Source organism: Agelaius tricolor, unplaced genomic scaffold, assembly GCF_023055355.1.
Source record: "Agelaius tricolor isolate 1412-34295 unplaced genomic scaffold, bAgeTri1.0.p SCAF_10, whole genome shotgun sequence".
Classification (NCBI taxonomy): Eukaryota; Metazoa; Chordata; class Aves; order Passeriformes; family Icteridae; genus Agelaius; species Agelaius tricolor.
Window position 1 is genome coordinate 19,377,149 of NW_027269270.1, and position 23,940 is coordinate 19,401,088.

The following is a 23,940-nucleotide window of genomic DNA, read 5'->3' on the forward strand; positions in this document are numbered from 1 at the left end:
AGGAGCTACCAGAAAAGTGGTAGACAATAGACTTTAACAAACTTGTCTGGTTTTCTGACTCATACTAATAAAGTCTGTAATTTAAAATTCAGAGGTCAAAACCTGCTCCACACTGGGTGCTTTATCAGTGCTCCATAAGAATCTTCCAGAGAAAGCCAATTGCATGTGAGCATGTTTTAAACACCACTTGGAACATCCTGCTCTACAGAATCACAGAATCATCAAGGTTGTAAGACACCTTCAAGATCATCTGCTGCAAACACCAACCCAGCACCACCGTAATCACCCCTCAAACATATCCCACATCCAGAATCCCCTTGAACATTTCCAAAAAGAATTCCACCACCTCCCTGGGAAACTTATTCCAATGCCTAACCACTCTTTCAATTATTTTTTTCTTTTCCAATATCTAATCTGGAGTTTCCCCAGTACAAAGTAAGGCCATTTCTACTCATCCTTTTGCTTGGGACATGACAAAAGAGGCCAACCCCTATCTCACTACCACCTCCTTTCAAGCAGCTGTAGAGAGCAACCTACCTTTTGGATTATACTCTGCAGATGAAGTATTTTGCAAATATAAACAAAAATGTTTGATGATATTGAAAAGACAGCAATAATAAGGATTTCATATGGGAATAAATTATAATTTAACTTCATTAAATGCCCCAGAATCTCTGGAAAGTTCTGGTTTAGAAATCATGAAGCAGAAACGTAAGTTCAAACTTGAAGAAATAGTCTAAGTGAGATAGGGAGAAGATGGATGTACACAAACAGCCGGTGTTCAATAGCACACAATTACCAGCCTACCTCTATTATGAATTAAGGAAAATATATGGAAGCTTAAAAGTCTGACTACCAAAATTCCTCATGCATTCAAGGCATGCATTGGCTTTGGTGTACACACAGGTACTACAGACTGAAACACTAAACATGAGAGGGAGCTGCCGAAGAAAGCAATGTCTTCAAAGCCTGAGCCATGGAGAACCAAACACCTCTGCCAACTAACTTCGAAGCAGAGCCTGAGCCAACACTTCTGTAAAGACAGGGTGAGCACTGAAAACTTGTAGCATATGCTGCTATTTACATAACTAATTGTAGCATGCACAGTCAAAAAACAGCCTCTAGCTTTAGCATATACATGCAAAATAATTGATTTTATTATGTACAGAAAATTAGAAGCTGTCAGAAACAAAGCCACTAGTAACAGCCGCGAGGAAGAATTTCGAATTTTCATCGCCTAGATTGCAGAGGCTAGTCTTCACACAGTTGTGAGGTTTACAGCTAGAATATAAATCTAGACAAGATTCAGTGACAGCTGATACCCTATCCAAGCTTTCGGTAAAACTGACATACACACACCATAGACTGATGGTGGAGACACTCAAGAAAAATATTCCCAGTCTCAGACTAGCTGTGGTTTGTCATTGCAGGCATTGTAATACAAGATTAAACTCTGCAAAGGACATTGCAAATATAATAATAGCAACCTAATCTTGCACAAAATAAAAAGAAAGAAAAATATGATGGCATGGAATAAAAGCACTAGCTGAGATGCTCCTAGATCTCTGATGAATAATAAGAGGACACCAAGTTGGGAAAAATACAGAAGAAAAAGCGGCATTATGCTGTTTTTCTATGGGAAAAAAAAACCAAACCAAAAACATGAACCTCAGTGTTTCTCAGGCAAAACAGCACATATGTGTAACCAAAAAAAAATGCATAATAGTTATAGAATATTCTTCTATCATTCAGAAGTAATATTATTTGAGACAATATTTAATCCTATAGATTGGCTCTATATTGGCTTAACATGACACGCTTTTCTTGCAATTACAGAGTGGATGACAATTTTTCACAAGTTTAAACATTTTTATAAAATAATAAATTTTAAGTAGGTTATTTTAAGATATTCTCTTGCCAGTAACCTTTTTGAAAATGGTGTTAAAATTCTATTTTTTTTTTAGTCAAAAAGCTATTACAAATCAAAGTTAGATCAGCAGAGGCCCCATAAATTATAATGCAACGCCCATAAAAATAGGACTTCACCTGTAACCAGCTGTTGAAGAAAAAACTCAGAAACGGACATTGATAATACAATTAAAAATGTTAAAAATGTTTTACATTGTAGATTCTTATTAAACATGTCATGTTAAATGTCTTATATGAGGTAAACCCTTTACAATCACAAAAAAAATGCATGTAAATGTAAATTTAGAAGTTTGGGTGCAAAAGAAAACAGCCTTGCATGGATCTCCTCCTCTTCATTAATCCTGAGCAAGGCTTTCTTGGTTTGAGCATCCTCCACAGAAGGAGCTGCAGGAGAAAGCACTCGTCTGCATGCCCTGGTTCTAAACACAAGAAGCACGGAAGAGCCAGTGCAGTGCCCCCCAGTAAGGAAAAGGATGGTGGAGAGAAAGGCAGGGTCTGGAGCTCCTGGGAAGCTTTGGAGATCGAGCACAGAGGCTGCCTGGGGACTAGTGGTGTATGTGCATCAGCTTGGAGCTCTGCTGCTTCCCCGCGCAGGAGCTCAGCGATCGCATGCATTATCCTAAACAGCTCTGGAGAGCAGGTTTGGGGTTAGCGATAAGCCCGTCTCCTACCTGCCTGTGAAAGGGATCACCAGCTTCCTGCTGTCCTGCCCTTGCACCCACCAGCCTGGCAGCCTTTCCCATGCAATAGCACCGTCACCATCCAAGTGACTTCAGAGAGCTGAGCTGACAGCAAAACAACCCTCGTGAAAAGGGTTGAGTACACAGAACTACACTTGAAATCTCCTAGATCCTTATCCTGAGGCAACTGTAGATATTAAAACAAAGTCAAAATTAAATATAGCTACTGTTTAGCACATTGTGTATTTAGCACAGGCATTGCCCTTGTCCCTCTATAACTGGGAAATGTGACCGCAGTGACAGAACTGCATTTTAATTACCGGGAAGAAAAAAAAAGCCCCAAAACCCACAACAGAGAGTACTGCCAAAGCAGAAGAGACTTGGGCCCTGATCCTACAAAAACTTACGTGCACATATACACTAAACTTTACACTGTTACAGGACAATCATTTGTGTTGCTTCTCCAGTTACAGTGTATTTTAAAAATAAACATATATCAGTAATGGACTGATTTGGGGTTTGGCCTTTTAGGTTACATCTGACTAAATGGCTTATGGGGCAATATAGTCCTGAAGAAATCTTACCTGCAGATGTCGTTAAAATAAATTACATTCATTTTATAGGCCCATATTTTATTTCTGCCATTGCATTTCACATTACTTCAGTTTATATCTGCTTATACAAATGAACCCATTTGCAATGTTTTTAAAAATTATTTTAAAATAATTTTTATTTATATAGTGATCAGAAAGAAGTTATAAGTGAACAGTATATAGAAATACAGCAACTGAAACACTGAAATATTTAAAAATACAATGCTAAATGTTAACATCAGAAGATTTTTAGTATTAAACACAAGGAAAAAATGAGCTACACTAGATAACACTTCAAAGAAGGTGAAAAGGATTTGGGCATTACAAAATCCTAAACACTTAGAAGAAGAATTGAAATATCTGGTTAACTCCTTTCTACTCAATTTCTGAGCAACGCTTTTAAATTAAAAGAATATAGCTGGCCTAAATATTGTCCCCAAAAGGGGGCAAGTTCTTGTATCTTGTTCTTCTACACACACCAAACAATTTGCTTTTGATTCAATCATTAAGACAGTTAATTCATCAGAATTGACCTTGACAATAAGCAGAAAGGAAGCTTCAATTTTTCTTACAATCTAAACCGTGAAAAACAAAAATGTAAGTAGAGTAAGATATCTGTTGATGATTTCATAATTATGTTACCATGTGAGAAACAAATTTGTATATCAGGTTGTTTATCAGTTAGTACTTGGTCCTATTCTTTCCATCAAGCAGCACCTGCTTTGGTTAGTATCCAAACCACAAGAGGAGACAATCAGATTGTTTCAATACAAAGCAGTATTGAACCACTGAAGCCCATGAAATGACATAACTATGCACCAGATGAGGATTTAATCCATGCTATTCTGACCCTAACTCTGCAAAAAATGTCATGCTCAATGCATAACTGAAATAACTGCTCAATACTGTGCCCAAGAATAGTCATTTAGAACCACAAGCACTGGAGATTTTTCAGTGAGATTTTCATAATTTCTTAACACAGGTGACTAAACCACTTGGAGATTTTTGAAAATGTCCCTACCCTCATCATTCATGCATGATAGGTTCCAAAGGAAAGTCAGGAACCAATAATAGAAAGCAAAGCCCTTTACCTCTTCCTCAATAGCCTGCATCTAATTCAAGGGAAAGTTTCCCTCTCTTAATGTAAGAGCAAACTGAGCTTCCAGGAAAGAGCTCACACAGAGCTTAAAGTAACACCTGTGTACAAGCCCCTCACGCTTTAGAAGCACAGTGGGAAAGCAGTGGGAATGTGGGGAGAGGGGAGCTGCCCCGAGGGTTTGCCGAGGGGGGCTGCAGTGCGGGGAGCGGCTCTGTCTCCGTCACTCAGCTGGTGATGTGCAGGCAGCGACCGCAGAGCAAGAGGCAAAACAGGAGCTGCTCCTGCCAGGCCCTCGAGTGGACTTCCCAGACAATGCAGGGTGAGCCACAACTTTCCCCAGGGATGGGGAGCAGCCACCATATTTCTGCAGTGTCTCCAGCAGGAGGTCTGGGACTGAAGGGTGAGAGAGCAACACCGATATTTTTGAGTTGGAAGTCAAAAATGTGACAGCAAACATTTCCACAAAGGGAAATAAGCTTTAATCAGGATGTTGATCAATCATAAAATACATATTTTAGCTTACATTTATGATTTCAGTTTAATTCTTAGTGGGTGGGTGTCTTCATCTAAACTAGGACACCTTTCAGCAGCGTAAAATTTCTCTCAACTCAAAATATCCGTGTTGCTCTTTCACCCTTCAGTCCCAGACCACTATCTGCTTTCTGGATAAACAAAAGCAGCCAATGTGTAACCAAATATGGTTAAAGAAAGAAGCTTACTTACAAAACTGAATTTCATAGCATGGCCCACAGAAATTGACATGACTTTTAGAAAGTTTAATTTATGTGCCAGTGCCATCAGTTTAAAAAAAATTACTCAAACAAGCCAAAAAATTACATTTCAAATTACTGAAGTGGGAGCTTGGATGATGTGCTTTGGTAACTCATCAATGTTTCTACTATATTTTTTAAAAAAATCAAATTATTAAGTGTATCCTAAATCAGTCAGTCACTTCAAGGTACACGACTATCACAATTATTGAAAAAGGCCTTGATCCTGAAAACATTTATGTCTGTGAATTTTTAGACAAGTGAATAGTCTTTGTAGGACTGACCTCTTACTTTACGTTGTTCACACATATGAACTCATATGCACGATCAGAGACTAAGGCAGAAATACACATTTACAAGCTATCAACATTTTACCTAAAATGTCTCTTAAAACAGATTCAAAGTCATTATCAGCTGTTTCTTATTTAAAGCTTAATATCTGTGTAATAGTATAGACAGTTTTACACAGAAATATCTGAAGGTTTTTATCTTTTTTGCCTTTGGTTTCAAAAAAAAATTGGCCTAAAAAGTCATCTTAAGACCAAGATCATTCATACTCATATCAGGCCCTTAGAATTAGAAACACTCCAACTATGAAAAATCACAGTGATAGCATGAATAAAACATCGCTGGCTTTATTGTGTAATATATTTTATAAGGTCAAAAGTTACATCTAATCAGCAATGGCAGCCTTGGATTCTAATGGATTCATAATTATCCTACATCCAAGAAGTAAAATATTACATATGTTCAAAAATTTAAGAGTTAAATACATATATTTCAAACAATATCTGGCTTTTTCAGGCATAAATCTTTGAACAAATGGGCTTCAAGGCACCATGCTCTGAAATAAGCGATGCTTTTGTCTGCATTTCCAGATTAATACCCATTCTGATAAAAGCATGAAACGTTACCAGTAAGCTGTGTGGCTCTCCAGACCTACCACAAATATATTATCTGGAAAGAGCTGGGTACTGAATGCAAACAGTCTGCTGCCTTCCCTCTACTTATCATTCTGCTGTTTCAATATTTTTTCTTTGACTTTGCCCCCATATCTTAGCAAGTGACACATTCCCTACTGAAAACCACATTTATGACAAGTTTTAATGCTTGGAAGGAAAACTTGTGTCCATTCTGCACAGAAAGTACCTGGAAAGTGTACTTTCATGCAAAATCCTTTCTTTCTGCTTTTCCCAATACACACACATTCTTTTTTTGCATCACGGAGATTTTAAAATTGTCTTATGCAATTTAAATAAGATTTCCAAAAACAGTAACCTTTTTACAGGGAAAAATCAGAGCATTTCCTGTTGACAAAGTAATTTGTGAGGGCCATGCAAAGCACCTGAAAAAACAGACTGCAATGAAAACCATTTTAACTATAGCAACAGCACTCTGCATAATATTAAAAGGAAAATTATGCAATTAGGTCTCTTATCAGACTTATGAAAATTCAGACTATGCCATTTGGGGGAAAAAAAAAAAAAGAAAAATCATTGTTCACCACATCTCCCTTCAGCACTACCTAGAGGAGGGAAGTGATGACCAGACAGTGAAAATTAAGAAGAACGTGTCCCACCTTATGCCTATTCTGCCAATCTGTCTCAGTTGTTCTTCTAGCTCCATAGGTTTACATGATTTTTTTCCCTAATTTTTTTCTTTTTTTTTTCTTTTTTCTTTTTTTTTTTTATGCTGACAAGTAATACAAGACAGATTCTTGCCTTCTTAGGATCTTGCAATCTAGTTTAGACATAGCACGTCAAGTGGTGATGAAAGAAGGTTAGGGTGGGTTTGAAAAGATGAGGATTCCAACAGTAAACGATGCAGAGACATCAGTTTGGTAATGTACACATGTTTTGCATGATTCATTGGACCAAAATGGCCAAAGGAACTTAAAAAGCTGTCAAAGGCATCTTTACCTCTGACCTACCTAGTCATCCATCTGCTTCCTCATACTGTCAATCAAAACCCTCCCATCCTTATCACTATTCTATTACACACATTTTCCACAACCATTTCTCCTCCAGCTCTTAAAAAATATCTTAGCAAACATTTCAATCAGTCATTAAAAACCTTGTTAAAATATGCAATGTGTCATCAAATATGCATAGCGTACTCGTGCAAAATCTGTAGAGAGTAATGTATTACATTTGATATAGTATTAATGTGAAACATCATAGAAAGTATTACCAATAGGAACTTTGAATCACTTTCTACAGATTGAAGCTTGATTTTGTGTTATATTAAATAAAGGAAGGGCAATTTAATAGATTATTTTACACAATAATTAAATTAAAACCCATTCAACATACCTAGAATAATAATACAAACTGCACGTAAAATTCATGCAATTAATTGCTCTTCTAACAAATTCATACACGGGGCTTTGCTTCAACCAAACTGCACGCGCTTCACTTTAAACATGCCGGGTCAGAACCCGCGCATTCACTCCTCAGTGAACGCAAACAATTTAACGGGTCGGTAAACATATGTTTAGCAAATATACAGGTGCACCTCTAAAAATGTTATTCTAAAAAATTATAATAGTAATAAAGTGACCTACCGACAGGAAATAGCCTGTTTAACTTCTGCAGCCCTTATCTCTTCCAGTCTCTTGCACAAATAGTTATGGAATTATCCTGTCGAAATAGTTATGGAATAACATCAGCCACTCACGCACAGGAAAGAATTTTGTTCAGACCTGTCACAGTTACGTATTTATTCCAGACCCGCTGGATAACCCCCGCTAAATAAAACCTGGCGGAGGCTCCCTGAAAAGCGCTCTGTCCGGGGTGACTGCCCGGCGGGCAGCAGTCCCGGCACGGCGGCGGCAGAGGGGACGCGGGCGGGGAACGCCGCGGTGCCTCGGGCCGCTCCCCCTGCCCTCTCGGGGGGCAGCGCAGCGGGACTGGCAGCGGCCGGGGGAGCAGGGGCGGCTTTTGCTGGCCGAGAGCGGGGAAGGAGGGTCGGGAGCACGCCATGGGTTATTTAGGGTGCGGGAAGCCCCGGGCAGGGCGCCGGGACAGCCCCTCACGGCGCCGCGGAGGGGGCAGCTGGGGCCCGCCGGAGGCGGAGAGGTGCGGGCGCTGCGCGGGGGGACGCGTGCGGCGCCCCGGCCCCCGCTCCTGGGAAGAGGCGCTGGGGAAAGGCGCGCACCGCCCGCGCTGCTCCGAGGGGCGGTCCGGGGGCACTGCCCTCACGGCCCCTCTCCGGGTGGGGTCCCGGGGCAGGGCCCTGAGCCCGACGGCACCGCGGGGCGGGCCCCGCTCTCCGCAGCTGGCACAGGCCGGCGGCCGCCCGGGCCCTCGAGGGCGGCGGAGGCGCTGGGAGCTCAGGGCCCCGCTCGGGGCCCGCACCTCGGCGGGGGTGGAGGGGACGGAAGGCAATTGGGGCTCTCAGGTGTCCCCCGTCAATACCGCGGCAGGACAGAATACCTCTGACGGCTCCACACCGCGCTTTACCCACCGCGGAACCGAGAGCAAGCCCGGCCTGTTACCCCAGCCCCTGCGGACCCGGTCCGCGCAGGTGCCGGGCCGGCGCCTGTCCTAAAGCCCACAGGTGGCTGTCTCTACAGGGGGCAGAGTCCCGGGAAGGTCGCCGAGGGAGAGGTGGCGCTGCAGGAGTGGGGGCTCCGCTCCCGCGCATAGGGCAAGCTGCTCCCCGAAAGGGGCCCCGCCTCGGGGGCACTGAGGGGCTCCGCCAGGGCAGCCCCCGCCCGGGGAAGGCGAGGGGAGGCTGCAGGCGGGCAGCGCGGCGTCCCTCGCCTCTGCTCCGACAGCGATGGCACCCCCGCCCCGCGCCAGGCACCTCTCCCGCCTGCAAAATGCTGTCAGGGTTTTTAAGCGTCAAACACAGGGATAATTATAAACCTCTGAAAACCGACGGGGTTTCATCTCCCTCTTTCACCCACTGCAAACCTCCACGCTTGGCCACGCGGTATAAGCGCTGTCCCCTACGCTCTTCCACCCCCCCAAAAAAGGACAAACGCGGGGCAAGCGGAGCGGCTCCGTCAGGGAGAGCAGCGGCGGGACTCCCGCTCCAGAGCCCCGCGGTGGGCCCAGAGCGAAAGAGCCCCCCAGCCTCTTCCCCCTGGTCCCACCCGAGCCCCTACAAATCGGCGAAGTGCTTTTTCCAACACGACGTTAACGTTTTGCCAGGTTTATTTTACTTGTTATACACAGACGATACAAACGGGCAAAAACCGAAACATTTCTCAATGGAGCATGTACTGGTATAAATTATTCAGTTCCACAGACGTAACAGAACAAATATAAAAATCACAACATTCGATTTACAGAAGAGTCAAAAATATACACACGTTTATGACCCTGAATTTCTATTAGGAAATTTCCCCGTCGAGTGTAATCTAGACTGAATATTTAGCCCGATGCATATTTCAGTTCGTAATTGGTTTGTTTTTTTTTTTCTTCCATATAAAAATGCGTTAATTGTATAGATTTGCTACTCAAAATTCGAAGACTTATTATTCTGCTTCGCCGGGGAGGGAGTCCTGGAGGGATATTACTTCTCCTTCAATAGTATAATAAGAGATTTACAAGGATGATCACTCTTTCGATGTGCATTTGATTCCCCAGGAAGTCAGATCTCGGTTAGCTACTTTATGAAAAAGTCAATTCCAAAACTAAATGCAGTAAAATATACAACTCACAACTCATCTTCACTGGACTACACTATGGTTACCAACAATTCAGTCGTCTATATCTTTTTTCTTTTTTTTTTCTTTTTTTTTTTTTTTTAGATTATTCATTACAAAGATTTACAGCAATATAAAGAAAGACGGGGGAACTGCAAAGAAATTTGAAAATAGTTTGTTAGCATATTTGGCACCTGCAGGGACCAGTAATGGATTTGGCACTTGGGGGCAGGGGAAGGGGGATTCCACAAAAATAATAATATTGCTGATCTCGAGCTATTCCTTTCAAAGAAAAAATAAGAGGCGGTTAATTTTGTTTCCGGAAGGCGTTATGCCCCTTTAATCGACTTTCCTATGAGACGTATTTCTGTTCTTTTGAAGGGAAAGCTGAGCTATTCCTTAGCTGTGTTAGCCCAGGGCGCCACGTAATTATTTCATGCGAGGAATTGGAGAGAAAGTGAGAAACCCATTACCTGCTGCTACAGCTATGGACCACCGACATTTCCAGAGGCATTTAGGAAGAGTGTTTACCTGGGGAGGGGCACGAGGAAGAGGGAGCAAGGAGCGGGGAATGGGGTAAAGAAATTTAAACAGGATCTAAGTTCTGTGACTTAACAATGAAAACAAAACAAAAAAAAAATCCAAACAAATAAATAAACCGAACCAAAGAAAATTAATCTGTTACAATAAAATAAATACTATGTACAGGCATTTCACAGGCTGTTTTCCCCACTATTACTGTTTCCCCTAGAATCCATCCGTGGTAAAAGGAAGGAAGCGCTGTACGATTTGAGAGTCTAAGCATCCTACTGATCAGTGGGTTTCGGTGCGGCAGTGCCCCCCGCGCCCCCGGGGCGCCGCCGGACCGGGCCGGGCGGGGAGCGGGGCGGGGAGGCGGCGGCGGCCGCGGCTCAGCCTGCCTGCCTCCCTGCCGGGCCGGGGCACGGATGGGGCAGCTAGGGGCGGGGGTCAGTGCGCTAACGCGGAGGAGTTATTGTGCAAAAGGACGGCGGGCCGGCGGCCGCGCCTAGCTGTGCGAGTAGAAGCCGTAATAGCCGATGTCCTTGGCGCAGGTCTTTTCGCAGTCCCGCTGGGTAAGCACCTCGCTCTTGAGGGGCGAGGAACTCTCGGACACCGGGGTGTCCGAGGGGGAGATCCGCCTCCTTTTGGCCTGCTCGTAAATCCCAGAATCGGAGGAGTCGATGGACTTAATGGACGACGGCGTCTCGATCCAGCTGGAGTCGGACAAATCTTTGGGCTTGGAGTCCTCGGCACCCGGCAAGGGGGACCGCTCGGGGGCCAGGCTCTCCGCCTCCTCCCCCAGGTAGGGGTTGCCGGCGGCCATGCGCGCCGCCGCCGCGCTGTTGGGCCAGCAGGAGAGCACGGAGCCCGACTTGCTGCAGTACTGCGGGGGGCTGCGGGCCCCCCAGCCCGACGGGTCGGCGTAGTAGCCCAGCGGCCGCCCTGCGCAGCCGGCCGCCTGCAGCGGCAGCGCCTTGACGCCCGCGGCCGCGTAGGACAGCAGCGTGGCCGCGTTGCCGGCGAAGTCGGTGGCCGTGTCGTAGGCGGAGGCGGCGAAGTCGAGGCGGTTGTTGGCGGGGGCGACGAACCAGCGCTGCGGCGAGGGGGCCCCCGGGTCCTCGGCTTGCTGTGGGGAGAGCAGCCCGTTGGTGTGGGGCACGCTGCGGTCGGCGCCGGGCCCCGGGCCGGCTCCTGCCCCGGGATGGAAGCGGGACTTGGCGTAGTTACTCACGAACTGGTCCTGGAGGAAGGAGCCGGCCATGGCGTAGCGGGCCCCGGGCACGATCTGCGAGCGGGGCGAGTCGTTGGGGGAAGGCGTCAGCCGGTCCATGTCGCAGCCCGTGTAGATCCTGCCCAAGAGAAGGGGAGAGAGCTGGGTGTCCGCCGCAGCCCGGCGCCCTCCTCGGCGCGGCACCCGGCCGAACGCGGCCCTCGGGGGACGAACGGGACGGCGCCGTCCCAGCGCGCTCCGGCCCTGCCCGGGAGCCTGAGCTCCCCTCCGGGCTTGGCCTCTGGCATCAGCAGCGCCGAGGGCCTTTAACGGGGAAGAGGAAAGACGGGGGCAAGCATGGAGAGCAAATCTTTCGGAACCGGTTGGCCATTCCTTGACGGGGCTGAGATCCCTCTCTCCGGTCCGAACCCACAACCCAAAAGCGTGGAATCCCGCGCGGTGACACGCTGACCGGTCCCAGCACACGTGCAACAGGCAGCCAGCCCGGTCATTTGCCGCGAGCAGCATGAGTGGCAGACTACGGAATTCTATCGGCTGTTTAACACTTATTATTGGGAGTCACAGACGAACCATCAACATTTTACTGAGTTTAAATTAAGCTAATCTTTAAACACCTACTGTAGGAAATGTAAAGCCAGACACTTCCAGTGTTCCCTGCTTGGCCTATATATAATTCTCCCATGCTGGGCTGCAATTTGCGATTATAAAAACTTTAATGGATGAATAACTACTATCTGCATTTAATTCAGGCTAAAACTGTGCTTTAATTAACCCTCCACGCCTCCTGGAATTTCTTATCCAAAATAAACTTGGCCCTTAAACAAATTCAACGTGCTAGACAACATTGAAGCTTCCCCCTCCCCCCCGTCTCCTTTCAAGTAACGCCCTATAAAGTTTTTTTCCTATCAAAAAGGGAAAAGCACTTTTGGCTGGGGCCGAAGGCCTTTCCCAAGGCCTCACATACTCTCGCAGAGCTCCCGGAGAGCAGCCAGGCTCGGCTGCCGCCCTCTGTGGCACCAGGGACCGCCGCTGCCCTCCCGGTGGCGGACCTGCTCTCCTCCACAGCCTCGGCGACCCCTGCCCCTTGGGGAAAGCGACCGCACCACAAGCGGCTCCCTGGGGAGAGCTGGAGCTCGGCCCCGGGCCCCTCTCGCACTAGTTCAGCTCTGGGCGTCGTTTCCACCCTTGCCCTGCAAGCCTGCTGCTGGTGGCTGCCGGACCGCGGTCCAGCGCAGAGGCTCAAGCAGGCGCTCAAGATACGCACGGGACGAGGCTCTCCAGGCCAATTGAGGCCGCTCCCCGCCACAGTTTAGAGAGGAAAAGGTTTTCCTCCTCGGGTCTGTGGCCCGTCCCACAGACCAGAGCTTGCAGCGGGATAGCCAAAATCCCTGCCGTCTGCTCCTGCGGGTGTACGGGCAGCCCTGCGGCCGCCACGTCCCGCTGCCCCAAGCTGGGCAGGGGGATGCCGGGCGGGTAGTACCCCAGGCCAGGGGAAGCCTGCCTGCAGGGCCTGCAGGCCGGGATTGCCCCATTTTTGTCCCGAGGGCCGCGAAAGGCGGCGGCGGGGGCCGAGTGTTGGTGCCGCCCCGCAGCCGCAGTCGGAGGGGCACCGGCCGCCTGCGGCGCGGGCGTCAGGGCCGGGGTCAGACCGCTGGGGACGCCTCGGAGGCGGACGGGCAGAGGCAGAACAGGGACAAACCGCGATTAAAACTTCCGAGGCTTTAGCTCCACCCAGAAGGGAGAAGGAGAAAAAAAATTCAACCCCGGCGAAGAATAAAACGAGACGAAGACATTTCCCTCCGGACCCCGGCTCTGCGGACCTCGGAATGATGCAGACCCGGCGGGTTGCCGGGGACCGAGCCCCTGCTGCTCCGGTGCTTCTTTCGGAGCCCTTACGCGCAAGTGGAACGGAAGCTTGGAAAGAGGCGCCAAGATACGTGCCAGGAAAAACCAACAACAAAACCGCCGCAAGTGCCAAAGCGAAATGCGGACTCGGGTGCGGGCAGCGCGGCCCCGGGCGCGGCAGCGGCCTCAGGGCTGCGCAGGGCCTCGCCACAGGGACAGCCCCTGTGCGGGAGCGGGCGTATGCTTCCCTCCCGGAGGGCTCTAGAAAAGCCTGACATTACACATCTCGGTGTGAGATGAGCCAGCCCTCATCCTAAATCTCCCCCCTTTGACATGTGTGTGCAGCCGGCAGAAGGGTAGTAAAAATCCGGTTTACTTACGTGTCATAATTGTCTCGGAATCCTTTTGCGAAAGGGTTGTGATCTATTTTCAGCTGTGTGATCTAGGGAAAGAGAGAAGCAGAGCACACGTTGTGAAAGCCTGAAAAATATACCACACTGCAGCCAACACGTTTTTAAAGGACCAAGCTTTACTCTAGTCAATCATACTGCCTTTAAACCGTGAAAAATCAGCTCTGGCATGCTTATAGACTTCACAGTCTAACTTTAAGATTTACGTTGTTGTAAAAAGTACGAAAAAAATCAATATTTAACCCCATATTTTGAGATGTGTTCGGCATTCCTAGTGCATGGGTATGAATATGCTGAAATCCAGAAATTAGGCAAAACGTATCGCAGAACGATAACTAGGAGTTTGCATTTGCATGGAGCAAAATAATTAAAGCGAGAATGTGGACTGAACATATGTCATTTGAAAAGGGGGCACCAGTCTGTAGCAAAGCCAGACCACTCCGAAACGCATCCAGGCATTAACGAGCTTTTAATTTGAGGAAGTTGCTCCGTCACCCCCGGCGCAATCAATGAGGATGTTAATTGATCTTTGCAGACTTAAAGCTTAAGCTAACAGCTTAACAGCTAACTAAGCTGTTTCCGACTGGGAGATAAACGCTGCGGGCCAGCGCCCAGCCCCGGGCGGAGGGGCAGGATCGCGCCCATCCTGGCGGGAGGGCGATGCCGCTGCGGGCACCCGGAGGGGGCTCCTGAGGCGAAGGCGGCCCGAGCGGCTACGGCCGCCCTGGAGATGGCCAGGGAGGGCTGGCACAAAGCGGGGAACAGGGAGCCCCATCTCCCGGCGCCGGAGACCCGGGGTAGTGGGCAGCAGCCGGGCCATCCCCGGTGGGCTGCCTTGCGGGTAGCGGGGGGACCGCGAGGGGAATAAACCAGGGAGCTCTTTACATCGGTGTTTTGGTAGGCGGTGACGGCAATGAACTGCGTCTCGGGGAACGTGAATGTCTGCACTCTGCCCGGCTGGTTGGTATCCTCCGTCCCGTCTTCGTTCACCTCCACCACATGCAAGCGAGGTTGGTACTTGTGAAGGGACTGCAAAACCACCATCTGTCAGGCATGGCAAAAGGAGGGAGGGGGACGCGGGGAGAAAAGAAGAAATTAGAGCGAGAAGGACGAGGAGAGCGATGCCCGCTGGCTGCCGCCTCCCCGGGACGGTTGCGGACTTCCCCGGCCGCACCGGACAGCGGTGTCAGCTTGGGCAACGCGCTCAGGGCCGACGAGGCCCGTGGCAAAATGAAATGGGAGGACTTTCTCACCACCACCCCCCTTTTATTTTCACCTAACGACACGATCTAAAAAAAAAAAAAAAAAAAAAAAAATACACGTCCTTTCGGAAACGATAGGATTTTAACTGAAGAAATAAAAATAATTCTGGCAGCGTCTGCGTTCCCCCACTGACCTGCCCGTTGTTGTTTGATGCTCCTTTATTGTTTGTAAGTTTTAGTTTCCCAAAGGAGATTTCCTGACGCATCCAGTGGGCTCCCGTGTTGGGGGAGTCGGGATGCATATACACCCGGTTTCCTAAGCAAAACAACAAAAAAACACAACCACATCACAGTTCTAGTCTGTACCCCGGTTCTGCTGCTGCATCCGCACACGAGGGTGAAGTACCCCGTTAAGTGGACAATATTTTACTGCCAAAACTCCCTTAATTTTAAACGAAAAGGATTAAAACAGCTTTTTCCGAACACCTTTTACTTTCTCCTCCACCCTCCTTTTTTTCTATTTAAAAAAAAAAAAACATCGTTGGCCCATTTGCGTTTAAGAAGTCGCCAGAACCAGTCCGCAAAGGCATTAATTAATCATTCTCACCTACATATGTGTCGGGAAAAGTGTTAATTGGAGGAACTTGCCTTGTACATTGGTGTCCGCCTTGCCGCAAGGAACCCATTTGCCTCCCTGAAATCTCCAGTGATTGGGGTCCGCCAAAATTACATCCACAAAAATATTGTAGTGAGCCGTAGGGTCGAGACCAGAAATATTAAAGCTTAGGAAAGGGAACATGCGCCTATAAAAAAAAAAAAAAAAAGAAAAAAAAAAAGAAAAGGGAAAAAAAAAGAAAAATAAAGGGAAGAAGGAAAGCAAGCCATCGGCAGCGACAGGCACACGCGGAGCACCCAGCCGTTGTGCTTTATCCTCACGGCTCCCGATAGCAACTGGGAAATAAAAATCAAAAGAAGCCCGCTCCCCGGAGTGCCGAGCTTTCCCGCGGGGAAGGGCTGAGCGCAGCGGGCGCGGGAACTTGCGGGGAGGCAGAGAGGGCTGCCCCGGTAGGGACCGGCTCCGGCGGGAACGACTCCGGCGGGGACCCGCACCGGAGCTCCCGGCGACCGGGGCAGGGGCCCCGGTGATGGGGGACGGCTCCGCCGGGGCTGCGGAGGCTCCGGGCGGCTCCCCCGGCGAAGTCCGCGGCTCAGCCCCGACACCCAGAAAGGTCCGCGTGGTGGCTTACCTTCCCTGCTTCGTGATGATCATCTCCGTCTGGTGCCGGTGAAATTTCAGCCAGAGTGGCCTGTTGCACAGGTAGACCTGAGCCTTGCCGGGAACCAGCCCCGGCTGGGTGGAGGAGAACTGGTAGAAAGGTGCCCCTTGGTAGGAATGGCCATACTGCTGGGGGTACGGGTAGCCCGCCGTGGGGTAGCCTTGCGGAGAAGAGTTGGACAGGAGGCTGTTATAAGCTCCGTTGGTGATCACAGGATGATGAGCCATGTAGCGGCTGGGGCTGGCGATGGAGAAGGCTGGGTGAGCAGGTCCATGCTGGCTGGGATAAGGGAACATGGTACTAGGAGCAGAGGCAGCAGACTGGGGCTGGCTGGACTGAGAGAGCAGATAGCGATCTGCAGCAGATCCATCGAAACTGTGACGAAGCTCAGAGACCCCGTCCAAGACGGGAGAGAGTTTATTTCTCTGGACGTCCCCTGGTGTGTCCTTGGAGTCAGGAAAATTGTCTGTATCTGACTGATTCGTCATCCCCCTGGTAATTTTTTTCAAAGGTGAACTTCTCTCCAGGTTGTCAGTGGTCGAGATAATGGGATGATCATGCAAGGCAAGCTCAGATCCGCCTGCATGTGGGTAACTGCTGCTCACATTGAGAAATTTCTTGGAGAGCATGATAGAGGGAGAAAGACAATGCTCCAGCTGCATAGCTCTAGCACCACAGTAATAACCCTTCAGTCCCTGGATCTGAAAGGGCTTCCTAGTATCAGAAGCTAGACATCCTGGGACCCACACTAGGCAGAAAGCACTTCATCTACCAAATGCTTCCCAAACGTTTGATTTACTTTTTTTTTTTTTTTTTTTTTTTTTTTTTTTTTTTTTTTTTCCTCCCTTCCCAGGGAGAAGAGATTGGCCAATTGACACTATGCAGCAATCAGGAAAGACTCACTTTTGATCTTGCTGCTTGTGGAGAGGATGAAACGGCTTCTGCCATTGGTTAACCGCTGACAGTAATTTAATTAGATAGACATTAATTAGGATAATCACCTGGCTCCTGGTCGCGACGATCATGGCAAATTGAAGGAGATGATTTTATTGTGAGATAGAAGGAAGGGAAAGGGGGAAGGGAATAGTGTGTTTGCTGTGAGAGCTCATTATTGTGTGACCTTTCTAGCTTTTTTTTTTTTTGCTTTTTTTTTGACTACGGCTGCAAAATAAATCCGAACCCTGCGATTCCCCAAATATTGCGCGCGTGCACCCCACCTTTGTGCGTCAGGGAGAAGAGCGGGTCCTGGGCGCTTTGGGGAGCGATGGCGAGGGGAGCGCGGGGCTCGGCGGCCGCTGCCCTCAGCTCACCCCCGCGGTTTGTCCCCAGCGGGGCGCAGTCCCTCTCCCCCAGCTCTTCTGAGCGATCCCCGGCGCATCGCCCCCACCCTTCCCACCCGTGCCTGTTTCGCGGGGGAAAATACACCCTCCGTCCCCGCTGACAGTGGCCGCGTATCATCTCTTTTAACTTCTGAAATAATCATAAGCCCCGCAGCCGAAGTGCCCTAATGTATTTGCCGCGATGTTTACGGGTTCTTTAGTAAATAAATATTTTATCTGGGAGCCGTAATGCCTGAGATTATCAGCAAAACAGCGTGGAAGGCGTCCACCTCCCCATCCGTCTCCGGATTTCTTTCCTCTCGGTGCCTGCTTTCCCTCAGTGACTCAGTCCCGCGGGCAGCTCTCGGGAGGGGCAGATTTCTGGCAGCGCCCTTGCCAGGGGCCGCGGCCCGCCCCGGCCGCGGGGTCGATCGGAGCTGAGAAACCCAAACCTCGATGGTGCTGCGGCAGGAGCCGCCGGCACCCTCTGCCCAGGGGGGTCTCCGCGGCCCGGGCTGCGCTCCCAGGCGGGCGGGGGCTCCCGGTGACCGCAGGGACCGGCCGCGGGTCCCGCGGGTGCGCGGCCGAGCCCCTCGCTATTGAGAGCGGGACCCTCCAAGGTGCAAGGATGAGCCTGAAGAGTTCAGGGGGCCCGCTCGCCACCCCGCCTTGGCCAAGCACCAGTCTCAGTTTCTCTTCCTAGGGAAGCCTGCCCGAGAATTTAAAAGCATGGGGTTTGTTTTTCGGCTTTTTTGTGCGTTTGGGGTTTGGGTTTTTTTGACCGGGCAGGAGCTCTCCTGTTCAATTTTTCTTAGTGTTGTCCCCGTAGTGGTTTGGACTTCAGGTATTTTACAGACCACATCTCTTCCCAGGTGACATCAGCAGCCAGCTTCAAATTTCACTGACAGGTAATGCAGCCTGAACCACCACATAATAAACCGAACCACAGCATAACTGCCTGAAGCCAGACTGAAACTTTGCAAACTCAAATCCAGAGAAGACTAGAACCAGGATGACTTGACAGAATGTGTATTTCACTGCTTTCAAATCCCGTGGCCATTTATTTTTCTGTTTCTTAACCGTGAACTACTTTGGTTATTTGGTGTTTCATAGATGCCGACATACACGCACTCTCTGCAAGGAAATTATTCTAATAAGACAATTTATGAAGCAAAAAGCAAGCAGTTCACTGTTCTACTCGAGTGGTTCAGCACATGCAACTTTCCATACACACCTTCTCTCAGTGTTAAGAAAACGGTTTCATTATTATCAGTTCTAACTAATGTTTCCAACACTTGTTTCACCAGTGCTCACCCTTCCCTTTCCCTGTTTGCAACAACAGAACATTAATGGACTTATACAGGCAGGAGATGGACCGAAATGCAGATAAACCCTCGGAAACGCTGCCCTGAATTGCAGAGCTACAGCCATATAGATGCAGAGCTGCAATGAATTCAGTGGTATACTGCCAATCACATGGAAGTGCTAATATATGCCAAAAATCTTCAGTGCACAACTCCTAAACTGGTATAATAGGGGGGATATGGCAGGTGGTGTTACAGAATCGTCATAGAATGGAGTGAGGTTTGCTAATACAATATGCCCGTCCTTCACGCTGACAGGTGACAAGGGGTCATGCTGCTAATGAAGGTCTGCTCCATTGCGGCTGGAGGCTCAGAAGGTGGCTGCTTGAAAATCTCTTTCTTCCTCCAACATCATATATGGGCTGCTGCTTTTCAGGTTACGGCATACACACAATTCTTCCAAATCCGCTGTGTAGCTCCTGAAGCACTGGACAAAAATAAGGAAGGATGCCCCAAAAACCTGCCTTTTTATTATTCATGTAACATCTTGGTAAATGGAAAATTGTGTCTCCAAGTTAAACTGAGGAGTGAATAGAAAGCAGGGTACCACAGCACAAGCTTATACTACGGGAGATCTGCGTCTCCAACAGACTCCCTTCAGCTACCCTCTGCAAGATGTACATTTGTCAAAATTAATTTAGAATATGTAAGACTCACTGGTTTGTCTCCCTGCTTACACCAGCCTCTCACGCATGTATACACTGCAGCACTGCGCTAGCTCCTCTCCTGTTCTGCAGTGCCATGTTACCCACGACCTGCCAAACTCTGTCTCCCTCGTGGTGTTACACGTGTGTGTGGGAGTAGAGAGCGGCAGGGATGCAGAGCCCCCCTGGCAGACGAGCCCCAGGGCAGGTTCCTCGATCAGCTCCTGCCCCGTCTCACCCCAGGCGCGCAGCCGGCAATGCGAGGCCTGACTGCAGCCCTCCTCAACCACCCGCAGGTTTGCAGTGGCAATCTCCAGAAAGAACTTCCATTTAACTACACGCAGGCAAATGTGGTTTGGTATGTCTCCATTTTCCCAGTCTGATATTCCACTGCCTACTGTGGGGGCAGAGGGAAGGCCATAAGGAGGGCAGCTGCAAAAATCTGCATGTTTCCCTCTGAAGTAAGTGCACGCTAAATATACTTTGAGAGAGAGTTAGTCTAAAATAGTAAATTAAAAGGCCTCAATAAGAAATTTCAAACAAAAGAAAAATCTTTGAATGGTAAAGTGTAAGTAAATATGGGCATAAGCCAGAAAATAAGACAATTTAAGTGTTATTTCCTTAGTATGCAAATAAGAAGTGAATTTTAAAAAAATTATCTTCAACAAGAGATAGTTTTGCAGATAGCCTGCCACTACTGTTGCTCTTTATTAAAAAAAGCCCCAAACCAACAGTAAAGAGAAAAAGAAAACTTCTGCCCAGACAAAATAATCAAATCAACATAAGCAACATCCAACACTTGAAAAAAAGAACCCTAACGAAAAATTCCAATCAGTCCCTTCCCAAAACCCAGAGTCACTCTCCAAGCCCAGATATTTGGCTTTGCCTGCTTCAAACCAAGCAACCCACCTGCCTTCCTGCAAGTGTTTCCCTCTCCAGTCAGTAGAAATGGTTTAAAATGTCATATTCTAGTTGGGCCTCTTTCCTCATATTTATATATATGGACATCTCATGTATGTTCTCTCACAGGAGGGTGGGTTCATGTAACCTAGAACAGCCTCTGTCACTTTAATGTTTATTCTCAGAATACTGCTATTTATGACACTGCTTGTGAGAGTTCTGTGATTCAGTTACCAGCAACTGAATTAATTCTCTTAAGGTCAGTTGTCTTGTGTAGATATTAGGGTTTGAATAATATTCAAAGGGAACTGACAGAGGAATTTTCAGCATTTTTGGTTTTCTACATCCTCAGAATTCAGCACTATGATTTTTTTGTTTTAATCTCCATGAGAGTAACTGGCAATCAATGGGAGCCAAATTCCAGTAGAGAATTTTTGCTTTCCTAGCAATTAGTATCTCAGTAGTTTTACAGTGGGGGAAAACGAATGTTTACTAGCACTTTTTCTAGTTTGTCAATTCCTGTTGTCCTTTCTCAAAAAACACTGTCCAGAACTTAAGACAGATTTGTAAATGTATTTTTATTATGTTGCAACAATCAAAATATATATGTATTACTGATTTCCCCCCCCCCCCCCCCAAATATTAAATGAAAAGGTACTCAATTTTTTCCCCACACTGTGTTCTTGAATGCTTTGGAATCTGTGAGGACCTTGACATAAAGAAACTGAAGCAAATGCACAATTAGAGACTGAGAGGTGTTATAGTGCTGCACTTACATTGCAAATGAAGTCAGATGTCTCCGTTTAATCAAATAGAGCCTCAACAGTCTCTGTTTTGTATTAGAAACAATAAACAAATATACACAGAAAGTATCACCAACAGTAAATCAGTTATTTAAATACAACCGTATCCAACATAGCAGCTAAACACTGGACAATGTTTGAGGTCATCAGCACATCCACATGCTCTTCTAAATGACGTTTAGGGTCCTGAAATACAAAGGATGCCATGAGAGGGATGACTGAAACACGTTTCTGAAATATTTCATTTACTTCAAGTCTATTTAAGATGTCTGTGAGTTAATGAACACAGGCCACTAATGCTCCTAAATTTTCCATTCTAGGAAGACCTAGCAAATGACTGAATTCCCACAAACAAAATTTTATTAATTTGTACTAGCAGTTAAGTTGAGGATAGGCTTAGGAAGTAAATTTCTATCCAGCATATCAAGAGTAACTGTGGCAGCTGTTGAGTTAGTTTTAAGGACAACACACAACATGTGAATTTTTCTATACATCTCACTAAGGCCAATATTTTAATCTTAGTTCTGGTATGTTGCAATTTGTTTTCAGATCTTTGCAAATGTGTGTTCTAATCCTGTGAAGATTCAGGCATCATCTAACGCAGTCTTTGAATAGTTGCATTGACTGCAAGAAAATGAGTGTATCCATACCCATAGAAACATGAACAATGCCCTGTCAAATGCTCTTAGGAATTGAATGTTAAGCCTGAGCAGTTTTCTGAAAATACATATTTTTACACACTATTACTCAACTGATGTAGGCATTTGTGGGCATCTGCATGCAACAATAAGATTATTTCTGGTTGAAAATCATACCCATGCACTTCTTCAGTTTCCCCACTGATATGAAATAATTAATCTCCAAATACTGCAAAAACATCAGGCATACCTCAAAAAGATGTCTAAACTTTATTATAGTATTATTGTAGTAATTCTTGTGTGTAAAGAAATTAAAATATGGAAGACAATAATGCATGGGAATTGTAACTTCTTTAAAGATGGCATTATGTCAAAATGTAATGAACCCATCTAAATTTATATAGAAGAGTGCTACTGAATCTGTGTATGCTGCTCCTTTTCAAAGTTTAGACCATTCTCCAACATTCTTTCGGTTCCTAACAAATTATACACCCAGTAACATAATATCCCTATAGTGTGAGTGGCTGCTTGTTTACAAAGCTTTTAATCTAAGTTGCATAAAAAAATTCCACTTGAAAATTACTTCACTGAACCATTTTTTTAATTTAAAAGCAACTTAAACATTTTATCAGGAAAAAAATTCTTTTCCTTTTGAAGAACTGCTCCAAAATAGAGTTTTTTCACGTATGCGTAACAAGTAGCGAAGCTCAGGTTCTGTTTGAGATGACATCATAACCCTTAAAATACAACTCTTCTTACATACTTATATGTATATATTTATGTATGTGTAGGTGTGCATAAACTCCATTGTTCTGAATGCTACAGAAATACATGAGTGACTGAACAATAGTGCAGATGTGTTATGACATTGCTGCTAGAAGCTGACACATAAGAGCAATCCAGAATCTTTTAAATTCTGCTACTGCTACTAGCAATACAATAAGTACTGGTTCTTTAAGGACACACTTGATATTTTAAAAGCTCTTTCTTGTTTTCATTGCCCTTCTTGAACACAAGCTCTTAAAAATTTCCTTTGCTCTCCCCTTGCTCAGAAGAGCACATTTCCTCAACCTTCCTCAAATCAAATGTAGAAATAGTTTTTTGTTGAGTCTTCAAGAAGACATTATATCCTAACATTGCAAAGGGATGGAATGAATTGAGTGGGTGTTTTCAGTTTCAGCTGTGGTCCTAAACAGTTTTCCACAAACACCAATACAAAGGAACTGAGCCTACCTCCCAAGTGTGTCTGAGAGCTAAGCACTGACAGTGTGTTCATGAACTGAAGACAGGGGTGAGCTGGCTCTTTACATGACAATGACCATGATAATGTACAAACACACCACCCTCACCTCTGTTTCCATGATCACCATTTTTAAGTGTCTCCACAGTTTGGGTCTCTCTGACACAGACTTGGATATCTTTATGTCTCTTAGTAGAAGTTAAAACAAATGAAGATGGAAAAGGGAAAACTACTAAATTTCAACATTGTTCCTCAGCATGTAATAAAAACACATATAGAACACGGCTTGCAGACATTCTGCCAATTACCTACAGTCAAAGACCTGTTCATTGCATGACCTCCAACAAAAATAAATTTATCATTTGAAGCACTGAGAATATCATACATGTAGAACTAAAATCACCTCCGCACATGTAAAGAATTAGTATTTAGAATGAACGAAGCATATCATTCCACCTCACTCTAATTCATCACACCTCACCTGCTTGCCAACATTTTTTATTGCCAGCTGTTCAGGTGTCATCTTATCTTCTTCTTCAACAGCCTGTGAAAGAAACACAGAAAAGGTCAGTGTTTCAGATTTCATTTACTTTTCTCCCAAGCCACAGATTCTCAAAATACAATTCCGTTCCTTAAAAAAAAAAAAAGGAAAAAAAAATCAAACAGCAACACATTTCAGAAAGTCAAAAGGAAAGGTACTTCAGGTTTTCAGCAGACGTGGTTTTAATTACTGAGTGTTAGTGCAAAAGATCAAGGCAAATACTTATGAATGGTTTTATTGTCACACATTCACCAAAATGTTAGTAAGCAAAAATCTTAA

At 46.4% G+C, this 23,940-nt stretch overlaps 2 protein-coding genes and 1 long non-coding RNA gene across 4 annotated transcripts in view; all 3 read right to left on the reverse strand.

Annotated features, from left to right (window-relative positions):
- LOC139593739 (uncharacterized) overlaps nucleotides 1-9,032 on the reverse strand; it is a 30,298-nt gene extending 21,266 nt beyond the window's left edge. The window contains exon 1 of the long non-coding RNA XR_011680386.1: nucleotides 7,635-9,032. This is a non-coding gene — a long non-coding RNA (uncharacterized lncRNA). The remainder of the gene's footprint in view (nucleotides 1-7,634) is intronic.
- Nucleotides 9,033-9,213: 181 nt separating this feature from the next.
- On the reverse strand, nucleotides 9,214-17,011 carry TBR1 (T-box brain transcription factor 1). 2 transcript variants are annotated; one of them, XM_071435051.1, is made up of 7 exons: nucleotides 16,183-17,011; nucleotides 15,584-15,738; nucleotides 15,130-15,251; nucleotides 14,619-14,777; nucleotides 13,704-13,765; nucleotides 11,479-11,596; nucleotides 9,214-11,373 (listed from the first exon to the last, which is right to left on the reverse strand). In XM_071435051.1, the coding sequence occupies exons 1-7, from the start codon at nucleotides 16,872-16,874 to the stop codon at nucleotides 10,753-10,755; spliced, it is 1,929 nt and encodes a 642-aa protein (XP_071291152.1). In that variant the 5' UTR covers nucleotides 16,875-17,011; the 3' UTR covers nucleotides 9,214-10,752. The 2 variants fall into 2 exon arrangements, with proteins under 2 accessions (XP_071291152.1, XP_071291151.1); XM_071435050.1 differs by having other exon boundaries at nucleotides 9,214-11,596.
- Nucleotides 17,012-18,572: 1,561 nt separating this feature from the next.
- PSMD14 (proteasome 26S subunit, non-ATPase 14) overlaps nucleotides 18,573-23,940 on the reverse strand; it is a 49,107-nt gene continuing 43,739 nt past the window's right edge. The window contains exons 12-13 of the mRNA XM_071435052.1: nucleotides 23,602-23,664; nucleotides 18,573-21,428 (exon numbers count right to left, since the gene is read on the reverse strand). Of these exons, the coding sequence (XP_071291153.1) occupies nucleotides 21,330-21,428; nucleotides 23,602-23,664 (162 nt within the window). The 3' untranslated portion in view covers nucleotides 18,573-21,329. The remainder of the gene's footprint in view (nucleotides 21,429-23,601; nucleotides 23,665-23,940) is intronic.